This window comes from Acanthochromis polyacanthus, chromosome 14, assembly GCF_021347895.1.
Source record: "Acanthochromis polyacanthus isolate Apoly-LR-REF ecotype Palm Island chromosome 14, KAUST_Apoly_ChrSc, whole genome shotgun sequence".
Classification (NCBI taxonomy): domain Eukaryota; kingdom Metazoa; phylum Chordata; class Actinopteri; family Pomacentridae; genus Acanthochromis; species Acanthochromis polyacanthus.
This window is the reverse complement of record NC_067126.1, coordinates 38,784,716-38,799,326: the sequence shown is the minus strand read 5'-3', so window position 1 is coordinate 38,799,326 and position 14,611 is coordinate 38,784,716. Positions and strand designations below refer to the sequence as shown.

Below are 14,611 nucleotides of genomic sequence, written 5' to 3'. Positions count from 1 at the left end.
TGATTATTGTTTTGCTGTTTACAAAAATTGAGAAGAGAATCAATATGCAAAACAATTTTGTCCAGAGGTGTTACTAATATTGAAAAAAAGGGGGGACTCCGCATACTGTAGACCAGGGGTGTCAAATATATGGCTCCAGGACCAAAACTGGCCTGACAGAGGGTCCAGTCCGGCCCACAGGACAGGGGTTTCACTTTAAAAAAAAAAAAAAAAAAGACAGCATACCTTTTAAACTTGCTCTCAACCTAAATATATCTAATGATAATATAAAAGATAAAAAATAGTCTTCATGAAGAAATTTCACCAAAAAGCATTGATCTTATTACGTCACATAGGTAAATAAGTCAATGTATGTTTATTCCCTTTGATAACCTTTTAGATATCTTCATTGTTTTCCATGCATCCTCAGCCTCCCTCGCCCTCCTCTGTGTTTGCGAGGCTCACAATAACGACGCGTTCAGCAGCTTTCCTGAGTCAATGCCGACTGCTCATGACCATTATTGGATTTATGGGGGGAGGAAGGGAATGCTAATCAGAGAAGAGACAAACACTGAGATGGTCTCCCAACACAGAAGAGAAAGCTGCTTGGTCATCACAAGGAGTTGGTTCTCATGGCACATCCCCCCCCCCCCCCCCCCCCCCCCCACACACACACACACACACACACACACACACACACCCACACACACCCACACCGGTTTCCCAGCAACCATCAACACATCATTCAGGTAACTAGCTTTGTTACCTAGCAAGAAAGTCTCGCTTTCATTAATGTCTTTCTTTTCATCATCAAAGCTGCTGTCAGTAAAGCTGCCCCACTGTGCCCGCCTCCCAGGATATGACCCTGACAAGGTGTTTCGTACAAAACTTAAACTAGATGATCAAAAGTATCTGGACGTCTGTGTTGCTTTAATTGCGTCTAGTCTTCAAGATTTTGGAGCCTGACTGAGAGAATTTGTTTGCATTTAGCTTCATGGGCATAAGTGAGGTCAGGTGTTACAGCCGCAGGTAATTGAGTGCCGTCTTGTTTCTAGGGTGGTTTCTTTTTGGGCCTTTGTGTGGGGAGATGGTATGTGTAGGCTCAGCTGTGGCTGGTTTCAGAGCCTCTCTGGAACCCAGCTGACACTCATCTCAATTGATGACTCCAGAGTAGACGACCTGCACGCCAGCCTTGTTCTACCTGCCTCCCAACCTGTCTGATTGAGCCACCGCTCAGTTCCCTCCACCTTCGGCCATCACCACACCTGAAGAGTATATATCTGCAACCTAAACTCTCGGTTGGGGCGGCTGGGATTTGAAGTGACCAGTTCACCCTGGTGCTTCTTTGTGTTTTGTTTGTGGTTGTATGTGGTCTGTTGGTACCGTAGCCACTGAGGGGTGACTATGGACATTTAGAGCTTCTGCTGGCGGCTGCTACATTGATGAGGAGACTCCAGCTGACCCTAACGATTGGATCGTAACATCAGGCATTGTTGGCAAAAAGTCCTTGGCTTTCGTGTTCCAGTTCATCTTGATTTGATTATTGAGGATGAGCTCAAGGCTGCGTAAAACCTAAACTTATATCTATATTTTTATTTTGAAGCACTTTTCAACGCGCATCATACAAAAAACGTATCTAAAACATGGTAGAGATACCAGGTTGAACAGGACATGAAAATAAGCATTAAAATGAGTTTTATGGATTCATTTTGAGTCAGATTTTGAATTTAACAAGATTGGGGCAGATGTGTCAGGAGAGAAAGTTCCACCTAAGAAAGTCCTGTCACCCCAGCTCAAGCTTTTGTCCTAAATAGTGGTGACAGGAGGCTGGTGTCAGATGATGGAGGCTGTGGGAGGCAGTGCGGTGGTGGAGAAGGAGAGCTGTATGATTGAACAGACGCAGCTTCGGGATAGGGGCTGATGTGGCCGTGAGATTGGGAATGAGTAAGCAGGTGAACAGCAGAGCTCAGGATGCAGTTTGTTAAGGACTTTGGATGATGTACCGTGAAGAATGCTATTGCAGTAATTGAGTTTGGAGGTAATGAAAGCATGGATCAGAATGTCAGCGACAGCAGCCTGGTCCAAACCAAGACGAAGAGACCCGCCCTAAAAGTCCACATACTTTTTTTCTCCTCTAAATGTATGTCTGCCTCTCTCCAGCCCGGCTGTGATCTGACTCAGCCGGGCACTCGGTCGGAAGGCTGGGCGTACAACCATATGGGCTTTCATTTCATTCCATTCCATTACATTTACGGCTGGCCAGATGCTCCCATTCACTGTAAATGACTGGGTTTCATATGATCTACTCAGGTTATGGAAGCAATAAGGGAGTCACCCCTCTCATATAAACACCTCTGACCCCCTGGGGCCATAAAACACAGATGCAGACACATACACACACATGCTACAAGGACAAATGCGGCTGCATGTAGCTGTGGAAGACCAGCTAGAGATAGCAATGAGCAGAGCAGAAGTACTTGGAGGGAGAAAAAAAAGAAAGATACTGTATGCTTCTACTACACAGAGGATGACTAAAAGGGCATCTAGAAAATGCTGTAGGAAGCAAAAGTCAGATGCAAGATATTGCAACAGTGCTATGCCCTCTCGGTGCTGAAATGTAACATTATCGACTCGATACCTCCCATCTAGTGGGAATAGAGTGGGAAGATGTGATGTTGGAGGCTTACAGAGCACATTTGGACAATACATTCGACTAAAGACGAAATGCAACAATGCAAACATGCATTCCTGGAAACATACATGCACACGTGGACAAAGTCACACACCAACAAAGTCAACCCCCTCCCTCCTGCTTGTTGACATAATGGGGAGATGATCAGAGATGACCTCTTGCAGTCATGCACCTGAGCCATTAAAGTCCCCGGGGAGCCAACAGGAGACATCTCTACATGTTAAATATTCACAGCAGGGACCATGTGGCATTGTGGGAAGGCGTAGGCGGTGGGTCTTGATTGATGGACAGCCGGGGCTCGATGCACAGTCCTGTGGTGTGTCTTTCACGTCTGTCACATTCTATTTGAGCGTCGTCGCTTCGGAAATTCAGTCTGCAGGTCACGGTGGCTGTAATTCTCCACACGTTATTATCCAACATGTGGGATAATGTAATCACCGGGAAGGAAATGCAAGCGGTTTCACCCACTCCAGAACACAGCCTCATTACTGGAAATATTATAAAATAATTTATCAGGTGAAACACAGAGGGACTGATGGCAGTGACAGTGTGGAAGAGCGGATGAAAGATTGATGGATCTGAATTAGTGCTACAGACCTCATGCGAAATGATACGCAGAGGAAATAGAGGTGTGGAAAGAGCAGAGCGAGGAGAAAAACGAGAGAGTCAAAGGGAGCACATGGAGATTGCTATGTAAATGAAGTCACCTTCACATGAAAACTGGCAATTAGACTTAAATTTCCAGAAAGAGAAGGACAAAGATAACCGTTCACACACCCTAAAAGCACACATGGTGCATGTGCGGTACAAACAAACACACACTGCGGCTAGCCAGTGTGCCTCCATATCTTTTTCTGAGCAAAACATCTGGAGGGATTCAGTGAAAAGGTGAACTCAATGCAGACGGATTTACCTCCATTTATAGATGGTACACAACACACAACGCCCTAGCTGTAGCAAACGTTCATACTATATATAATTAAGTCAGAGGATATTAAGACAGTTGCATATCTTTTTCTTGTTAGCTTTAGCACAATGACTGTGACTAAAGTAATGACAAATAACTGTGATTTGAGGGTGTTTACAATAACATTAGACTGAATTACGATACTGTAGATTATTGCAGCGAAGATTGTGATCATCATCCCTTTTAAAGATTAGAAGATTAATAATACCTCCAAATTTTTGTGTATGTGCAACTCATGCTGGCATTAGAAAATATAAGCACCCTACTGTGACCAATCAGTCATTGAAGTCAAAATATCTACTGCCTTGAAATGCAAGAGCAACAAAGTCAAAACAAATCCTGCATTATCTTTAAAACAAAACCACAAATAAAATGTTCTTGCTTTGGAAGGGTAACTGTTCTGTAGATATTATCTTTTCCAGTAACAACTAGTTAAATTTGTCAACAAAAGACTCACAAAAGTGGCAGCTTTGTGTTGTAGTTGACCAGGTAATCCGATAATAAGTTATACATGTGCTTCTGTGAATTTCAAAATGTATGTTATCCTTAAAAAAAGTGAAATAATACATTACTTATCAGAGCCAGACACTAAAAGCAGAAAGAATCATTGGAGTCATCTGTGACGTGCTTCTCTGTTGTAAAAATTAAACAAACCGTGAAATTTCATCAAAATCCCTTGAATCTACATGTCTCATTTGTAAAAAGTCACCAAAAATAAACAGCTTACACTGAACAGATTTAGAAAAAAAAACAAAAAAAATTCTCCACTCTGTGGTGCAACTGAGAAGCTATTAGTGACTCGGCTGCAACCAGCACTCATGTGACAACAAATCCGACAATATTTGGCTGAATTACAGGCCCAAAACAGATGGGAGACAAGTACGGGAACAAATAAAAAAGTAACACATTGTTTTCCACATTTGTAACACCTGTGAACACACAAAAATATCACACATGTGGATTACATGTTGTTTTCAATATTTGTAAAAAAAAAAAAAAAAAAAATCAAAGAAATTCTACTTCTGTTTTTAGGTTTTTAACTTTCCTCATACTGCACAAAAACACGTTGAATTCTCTCTGCTTCTAGCCGTGGCTGGGCCGTTTCCATAGAGGTGCAGGACTTCATATTACTGTGAAAAACGAGGCCGTAGTGTGTAAAAAAACAGGAACTGCTACAGCAAGTTATCTGATGTTAGACCTGAGATTTTACCTAATTTATTTTTAAATTAAATTACATCCCTGAGATTTTTCCATTGTTGTCAAAACTTTAAACAAACCAAAAAAAAAAAATCTTGTCCTATCTTTCGTCTGATGTTAGACCTGTGATTTTACCTTATTTATTTTTAATTAAATTACATCCCTGAGCTGTTTCCATTGTTGTGAAAACTTTAAACAAACCAAAAAAATAAAATAAATCTTGTCCTATCTTTCGTAACCGTGGTAAACACGGATTTGGAGAAAAGCAAAAAATCCAAGACAAAATTAACACAGAGAAATAATGGGCATGCTCATTTGAATTGCTATACGGTACCAGTAACACATAATGTACTTTTAATTGCATGTGGAATCTCATCATGTATTAATGATGAGAATCTACAAACCTGACAAGTCATTATGGCTAATTGGCCAGTTTATAATGTACATAAAAGGTAAATTGAATATCAGATTAGTCCTGGAATACATATTATCTCCATACAGCTTACCGTATATAACCAATTTTGTGGTGATATGTCAGGAAGGTGTTGATTCAGTTCTGTAGTCACATGATTCTGTAGTATTTATCCAGCCCAGTAATGTCAGTGAAGGTTGGTAGCATAGAAGGTTTAATTCAGTAGTTGGAGTTCAGATAAATTAAGGTCTGCAGCATATTCTGTGTTTAACCTAAACTGGTGAGGAAAAGACTCCTCTTTTTTTGCCTGCAGGGAGTTTGAGGGGAGAGTGTTTGGGTCATATGTGCTCCAACGTGTGACTCAAAAGCTTACTCCCCAACAAAAAGACAATTGATTTCAGCTCAGAGGCAAATCTCTAGCAGTGTTCTGATTAGAGTATCTGAGAAGTTTGAAATCCCCCCAGCTCAACACAAGCAGACTGAGAAACACAGAGCTGGGGGCACTTTTTTTTTCTTCTGCAACCCAACCAAATTATAGTATTCTTCGAATTCCAAACGCAACATTTGAATAAAAGATTGTAGTCGAAATTGTCAACAATCAAAGGAAATATTAATTTAGAGCAAGACAACACTGGAGAGCGCCTTTGTCAGCTTAGGCTACAGGGTGCAGTAATGAAATGCGGTACAGGCTGGGGTCTAATTGCACACAAACACACTCCCCTCGGTCACACTCAATGTATCCTGCCTCTTTGGGTCTTTAAGAGACCTTTAGCAGGGTTTATTAAAATCTCTCTGAAATGAAGAACTGCAATGAGCCGTTTATTGAGGGATGTTCTCTAACATAAAGGTTAATAAGTTACTGCCACATGATTATGCATCTTGTATTAGGAAAATCCTCTCTGTAACAGCCCACTGGAGTGTGTGTGTGTGTGTGTGTGTGTGTGTGTGTGTGTGTGTGTGTGTGTGTGTGTGTGTGTGTGTGTGTGTGTGTGTGTGTGTGTGTGTGTGTGTGTACATGTGGGACTTTGTGTTGTTGCTTGCGTCTGTATTCAGTTTTCTGACTGTGTCCGCATAGATTTTAATGCAAAACTTTGGGCACCCCTGGGCAAAATACATCTTTTGTTGCCTCCCGAAGCGAAAAGAAGTAAATCCAAGTGCTGCAGTAAACACACTAATGCTGCTCCTTTTTTAGTTTTTCTCCAGGCATGCCTTAAGTTGGCCAAACAGCTCAACTTTAACCTCATCTAGCCCACAACTTCCTTCCATAAAAGACATATCCTAATGTTGCTTTGCTTATTTCAAATGCTGACTTTTTTGATGAGGTTGCAGGAAATTTGACCCAACTTTTAGCTGCAGTTTCACGATAATTTACATTTCACTGCTGCTCTTATTCCTTGACACGGGCACAAAGACAGCTTTACCAGAGCCATGGTGTTTAATTTACAAGATGTTTCAAGATTTAAGACAGATTTGCTTATGAAATAAGCCAATTTCACTTGATTTAAATTGAGAGATTGGAGATTATGTCACCTTTGAGGATACAGAAGTGTTTTCCTTGCCACTTATCTGCTTAAGTGAGAAGATGAATACTACCCTCATATCTCTGTATTAAGCGTGGAGCGGATGGCAGTAAGCCTAGACATGACTGACTCTGTCCAAATATGAAATGCTTCCTCTAAAGCTCACTGATTTATATGTTGTGTCTTGTTCAGTTAAGCCCTGCACAAACCGTAATCTAAACTCATCTATTTGTTGTTTTACGATGAGCTACTTGCTGTAAATGTTTCTTTGGTAAACAACAGGTGAGCAGTATCGTCTCATGTTAAAATGCATCAGATAGCTGGAAGATAAGTCTACTTAAACCACATATTGTCAGTTTTATATGTTTGTTTGGGAGCAGATTCAAGGAGGATACAACATGTAAATTACTGAGTCTTAGAAGCGCTGGAAGAGATATTTTTGAACCCTGGAGACAGACATTAGATTTTAAAAATATTTGCTTCACTTAAAGCTATGCAGAAAAGTTTCCTGGCTCCATCTGTGCAGTTAACACCCGAGAGTGGCATCATGCTGGCAAGAAAACTAAGGTTGCTTCTGGATTAGGTATGACAGATTTGCATTTTGCTCACATGTACTGGCCTTTGACCTGAAAAATACCAAGTACAGTACAGAGTAGCAAAGTATAAATAAATCAGATTGCAAAGACTGCACTACAGCCAAATTATGCAGCTTGTTAGAACACATTTTAATGCCTCATCCCCCCCATTTTCCTCTCTGCCCTCACACCTACCGCAGCACACAGGAGTAGAGGCCCACATCCTGAAGGTCAGCAGGTCTGAACCAGATGGCATCCTCCTCCTTGCTCATGCGCATACCGTCGAAAGAGATGGGCTCCTCGAAGTCGCTGTGGCCGAGGCCAGAGCTGCGGTACCACATGAGGCTGAGGCCCACGCTCTGCGCCTGGCTGTAGTTGGCCCTGATGTACCCATAGAAGAGTGCGCACTTCAGTCGCACCGGCTCACCCTGAAGCACCCGGTACTTTAGGTAGTCCACCGACCAGTCTGTGCAGCCATCCACTGGAGAGAAACACAAGGAGGGAGACATCTATCAACATGTTTGAACACACTAAAAGTGGCTGCAGTGTGATCACAGTACATGAAGAAGTAATTTATTTAAAGCAAAACAATGCAGTAAGAGTATGCATACTCACATTGCAAGAACATATGAAAGGAATAAAGATTACTAGGTTATTAGAAATCCACAATAAGCCACTTTTTTTTTATTAGAAAACACTTCCTGAAATAGCTGTTGGAAATGAGACACTAAGCTATGCACAGCAGGCCAGTACACAGTCATTTTATGGTGTTTACTGAATGTTTATTAAGGTGGTTCATGCATCTTTGCTCCATATTGTGCGTCACTGTGTAATGCTGGTGCTAGACGCTTCTCCTCTCCTGCCATCTTAACATTGTTCACACATTGAGGGCGTGTGTGCCACCTTAGCCTCTGCAGAGACAGCTTAGACACTCACGCAATATCCAAACACGCAACTGCTGTGACATTTGGGAATTAACTGTAAAATATCTCCATAAATGATGTCAGGCTCAGAGCCTGGTTCAGCCGACTGGGAATATCACACTTTAGACACCAGGTTAAACTGCAGTGAAAGAGCAGCTTTATTTACTGAGAAAACCCAACGCATGCAACACAGGTGAAAACCGTATCTCGCGGCTTAATCTGTCAAATGTACACACCTGCTTCAGCTGCTGCGGCACAACAAGGCGCAGAAGGAAATAAAAAAAAGACGAGTGAGCCAGAGGGCACAGTGGCTGAAAAGACATTTGACAACAATCAAAGATGCCGGTGCAGCCCCTCAGGCACAGCGGTTGTTCTACTTGTAGCGAGCAGATCTCGCTCAGTTCCCAAGCTACTGGATTTTAACCTATGGCCAGCTATCAGTCTCTGACTAATTAGCTACCATTTGTTGATCTGGCAGGTGTATGTTTGAGTGTGCAACCAGAGAGAGAGAGGGAAGTGGTGATGGTGTGGTGAGATAAAGTAATAAGAACCCTGCTGCGTACCAGTCTGTGAGTGATACAGAGCCTCACAGGGACAGCTATGCTTGTAATTAATACTCTTAATTACCAGGGAAGTAATGTGTGTATATGTGTGTGTCTGCGTGTGTGTGTTGTCATGATTGTGCATTCCCTATACGATTGGTTGTGTGCCTAATTATGTCAGTAATTACCAGTAGGCTTAGCCACAAATGTGTGTGTGCACTTCTGTACATCTGAATATGACAGGAACTGAAAGAGTGTGTGCATGTGGCATAATGTGTGAACGCCCGTCTAATTATCACTCCTGATAAAGAGCAGAGCCCATGTAGATGAAAACAGGCACATGTCCACCCTCATATGTGTTCACATGCACTCCTCACAGCTTAAGACTGGATTACTTTAACTGCGGAGCACTTTCCTGAAGAACACTGTGAGAAATAGCATTTTTTTTGTCAATAGTTACATTTTTAACATCACGCAAACATAACAATTTGATTGGCTACGATGGAAGAAATGCTTTTGAAATTCCAAAACCTGTGTGATAACTTTGGAGAGGCTTGGTCTGAGAATCATCTGTGCCAATGTTGGTGGAGACTGGGGAAAAAAATGTAACCTGTGAGAAAATTTGAAGCTTTTTCACAAAATCCAATATGGCAGAAAATCGAATTCAACAGGAATTCACATCAGTGAATCCAATCTCAGCTTCATCTAAGATATCCAACTTTACATCATTTTTGAAAATTGGGAATTTGGCTCAAAAGTTACATCCATAAGCGCACATCCAACTTTGACCCATTGGTGATGCTGGATTGCTTGAGGCACAGACATAAAACTTTGCAAAAAGCCTGATAAATGCTCTACATATAGTACCTTTTAACCTTATGTTTCCTACAGAGAACTCTACAGTGTGTTTTAACTATTTACAAACAATATGCAGGGTGCACGCCTGCCACCAGAGGCAATTTTTTTGACTCTAAGGACTTATTAGGGACAATCACTGAGCCAGATGTGAAAACTTTTTACTCTATAGTTCTTAGTGCTTTCAATAGACTCAAATGGCAAAAGAAGATGGAGAAAAATGTGTATACAAAAAGGTAGAAATACAACGTTCACTGTTGGTCACCAACCATTGGAGAGAGTTTCCACTGAAGGCAGCAGGTAAGTCCTTTGCCCTCTTTGCATATCAATCTGCTCATCAGCAGGGACAACAAAGGCTTCAATCACACTTTTCTTTATTCACCTTCTGCACCTCTAATGGTTATGACATCTGTATCGCATTCACAATCTCCTTTTCTGCTCCCTTTGCCACAACAAAAACAGTTTATTCTAACAGCTGTGTATCCTTATTCATAGTGAAAGCAAACACTTCATTCACTGGCAGCACGCCTGTCGTTTGCTTTGTCCGTGCCGACCAGCATACATGTGTTGAAACCCCACATGCTTAAGAGCATGCACATGTAAACACACACAACAAGCAGACCTTTCATTCCTTACAGACATCCCAATGGGAGTTGTCTAATGTGGTGGCCTTTTGTGGGGGAAACCATATTTACGTCTGAGACTCAAAACGGTTTTATCAACTCAATTAGAGGCTGACATTTCCCACATCCCCATGCTGGGCCGGAAAATCAATGCTTCCCGCTGGAGGAATACTGCAGTCCCCACCTCTCACTCTCTCTGCTGACAGCGCGCACACACACACACACACACACACACACAGGATCTCTCCCTTTTCCTCCCTACACCTCTGGGACATCACACATTTGTAGCGATTCTGTTCAGCCACTCTTACACAAGCCCGTACTGTAAAGGATGTTTCCATACGGACACATTCCCACATGGCTGTCAGTCTGAAGGAAAGTGGCCTCTGCTCCTCTGAATCTTACTGCAGCACTGTAAGCTGCAGCACTCCTCTGCTGCTGATGCTCTAACGCCGCTACATCGCATGATGTATAGGGCACAGGTATGGCCGGTGCAAGAAAAATAGCAAGGAGGGGGAATGTCAAGCTACAGGATATGTGCGCGAGTGTCACAGAAACCTTATTACATTCTGCATCCAGGCAGACCTGTCCGTCTTCTTGTGACACTAAACCAAGGCAATAAATACAGACCCTTGAGCTAGAATAAATTTACCCACCCTCATGCATACGCACAAACAAGCACATGCACACTGCAAAAAGCACACACACTGCAGAGTGGGCTATGTGTCACCTGAGTCAACTCCTGCTTTCTTTTCTCTCTCTCCCCCTCCCTCCATAATCAAATTCCAATGATCCTTTCGCGACATTATACGCATTACTCCGCCGTGCTTCCTGCTTGCATGCCTCTCATGCCGCCATCATTAGTTGGCCTCTCTTCTCTCATCACTACCTGCTCTCCTAATGAAGTTTAATTATCAGATGTTGGGTGGGCGGCAGGGTTCTCGCAGGGCCAGGAAGACGTTCAGTGATCTATATGTGGATGAGGATGCTTAATAACTTTGCGTCTGTCTCGTTCTCTTCCTCTTCTCCTTAGTTTACACCCACTCCACGTACATGACTCCATCTTCTATCTCTACCGGTTTAACTCCAGCTCCAAAATCACTTTTTTCTCATTTCTGTTTAAGGTTTTCTAGCTGATCTTAACAACAGTGAATAAATCCCTTTTTGTTCACTATTGTATAGAATTTACTTATAAATGAATCATACTATTGCCGTACAGATAAGCAGCAAAGGCAAAGAAATGACCATCATTATCCACTACGAAAATACAACTATGAATTCGCGGCAAAGGCTCATTATGAACTACAACTCTGCATGGTTTTCTGACTTCAAAGATGTGGGCATGTTGATCACTCAAGGTAACTGTGCAGAATCACAGTAAATAGTTCATTATAAGGTGGGATAAGATGAGATAATCCCAATGGAAATTCTTTGTCAGATATTGCTCAGAAACTAAAACACACAACATTAGAAACTGAAGCACTTCACAGAAAAGCAATTAGACATACATGCCCTGTCAAAAGTTTTAGGACACTTTCTCATTCAAATAAAGTAGAACCTGTCCTACAACTTTTGACAAATTTGGTACACATATGCAGCACATCAGGCTGAACAAAAAAGTCAGTGACAGTCACATTCCAAACCCAACAGGAAGTGAGCTATTTTGCGTTGAATGTCAGATTTTGCCCATTTTTTCATTTTTTTCCAGAGCGAACTCCTCCTAGGGGGAAACTCCAATTCACCTCAAATTGGGCCAGTACATACAGGAGGCCTTAATGATCCAAAGTTATTAAAATCTTTTTCCAAAGTCAAAGGGCGTGTCCGTGGCGGCCTCTGGAATTTTGATCCTTCGCCATGAAATTTCAAATGCTGTGTAAATGTCCTGAACATGCTCCAATCTGCCTGAAACTTTACATGTATGATCAGAGTCCTGCCCTGATCACATCCATATGATGGAATACACCCCCTGTCAAAAGTTGCAAGACAGGTTCTACTTTATTTGAATGAAAAACTGTCCTAAAACGTTTGACAGGGGTGTAGGTATGACACACTACTGAAAATAAAGTAAGTAAGCCAACATAAGAGTGGACATAACAGAGATATAAAGTAAGAAGTGATACTGACAATGATAGAGCTAGTAAAGAGATATCACACAGAATAATAATGACATATTGCATATAATACTGCACATTAATTTGACAAAAAAGATGTGAAATGTGAAAACTTAATATGCAGAGTTGTACTTTTACAGGAAAAAATAAATTCTCACATTAGTATTCAAATGGAGTCGGCCACAATTTACTCTGTTAGACTGGATACCTGGCCATCGTTCTCTCTGTGTACTTCTCTCTGTAAGATTATTTAATCAAGGATCAGTACAGTTGATCACAACCTGAGTGTTAACCTGTTGGGCCAGCTGTCTCTGTAAATCACCGGCTTTGTCTTTTTAGCCATTACGTCCACTGCGTATGCCAACCTGCTCCCTGAATGCAAATGTTTCTTCAAGGCTAGTCGGTCTTTAAAGAAAGGTATGCATTTAAAGAATCAAACCTGCACTAGAGTAAAGCCATATTATCCACTCATCACAACAAATTCACATGCTATCCTTGTGCAATTGTATAATAGCACCGGACTGTTGAGTTGTGCATCTTGATACACATAAAACTGCTAAAATCCACATGATGGTATTCAGTGCAAATGCATATTATTTAGCGTTTTCCGGAATCTTGCACAAACTTACATCACAGAAGCACTTGTGCAAAAACTGGCCATATATAACAAGTGGCTAAATTAGGCTAAAATGGCTTTTCTTTCGAAGAAAATAATAATCCAAGCAGTCTTGAGGATTCTGCGTGGAGAATAACCCCACAGGGATGTAAGAAGTCAGCTGATAGCAACAGTTGGGAGTGAGCCAATGATTGTGAAGCATGAATGCAAAAGCTGGTGTCAATCATCGATTATGCAGCCAGGACTCTGACTGAACTGACACAATGCTCTATTATTTTTGTTCTTTCCCATGTCAGATCTATTTTTTTTGTTGCTACAAAAGCATACAATTTTGGCTCATGAGAATAATTGCTCTTACTTCCAAGCATGAATCTTATAAACAGGACGATCAGATCAAACGGTTCTGTGGAAACTGTCCAGTCGAGAAAGGGAGAAAGAAGCCGTGTCTGAGCTTCAGTCTGAGGACCTTTGAAGCTGAAATGTCGCTGCAGGATGTAGTTTTGACGAAAAAACTTGTATAATGATGTGGAAAATAAGCTTCTGAAGAACGAACAAACCCAGGTGATGCAGCCTGGCTTTGATTAGGTCGTAGCTGCCGTCCATTCTGACACAAGACCTGACACGACCTGAGGTAACATCAACACCAAGAGTTTTCTGCATGTGAGCTTAAAAATAATTTAGAAGTTTGTCAAGTCAGAACCAAACTCCCTATTTTTTCAACCCTTTTAAAAGCTACGTTTGGAAACTTTGGAATTACATAATATCTGCCAGACAGAGTGTCTCAGCTTTAAATTTGAAACATCAAGGTCTTCACCTGCATTACTTTGCGCAGCTTCGTCTGATTGGCTAATTGGCTTATGGGAGCAGCTACCCAATCACTTCCTTCTCTGTCTTCTTCCTAAACACACCGAAAAATTTCAGCTTGGACGAATAACAGATATCTGTTTTTCTAATCGCTCTGCCTGTGCTGTGTCACTCCGTATTTCACTGTTTACTGTTGTTCATTTATATGCAAATGTGGAGCAGCGCAGATTATTTTTCTCTAAAGATGGTGAACTACCTTTTGCACTCTATCCAAAAAAACAGAGGTAGACTGGGAACATCAGTCCTGTTTGAATAAATCTGCTCTTCTTGCAGTGTTTTACTTCCTGTCATGACAAAATAACAAATACAGAAATGAAAACACAGAATTAGCTTTAAACAAATAACCTCTTAAATTCAATAACTGAAATTGTCAAGATGTTATAATGGAAACAACATTTTATCCGACAATGGTTGACTTCTGTTAACATTGTCTCACAGAAATCAATTTGTTTTGTCTTTTTTATTTCATTTCCAAAGCCACCTGAAGACAATAATCCTATTCCTAGTATTTTTCTTCATCTGCTTGCATGTTTTCAGTTTTTATTTTACTGCATACTTGTTGCTACTTGTGAACCGTCATTTAAATATTTGAAAATGATCCATAATAAAACAATATCTGCAATATCTTTGGAGGAATCATGAATATCCACATCTAACTGCCTGTCATTTGGCCAGTAGTTGAAAATATGTCCTGCTCTGAGCTGAACATGTTAAGGTAAATGATGAAACCACTGG

At 41.3% G+C, this 14,611-nt stretch overlaps 1 protein-coding gene across 5 annotated transcripts in view; it reads right to left on the bottom strand.

Annotated features, from left to right (window-relative positions):
* Positions 1-14,611, bottom strand: part of il1rapl1a (interleukin 1 receptor accessory protein-like 1a) — a 186,723-nt gene that overhangs the window by 103,935 nt on the left and 68,177 nt on the right. For all 5 annotated transcript variants that reach the window (XM_022197315.2, XM_022197316.2, XM_022197317.2 and 2 more), the window contains exon 3: positions 7,538-7,823. In XM_022197315.2, coding sequence (XP_022053007.1) covers positions 7,538-7,823 — 286 coding nt within the window. The remainder of the gene's footprint in view (positions 1-7,537; positions 7,824-14,611) is intronic.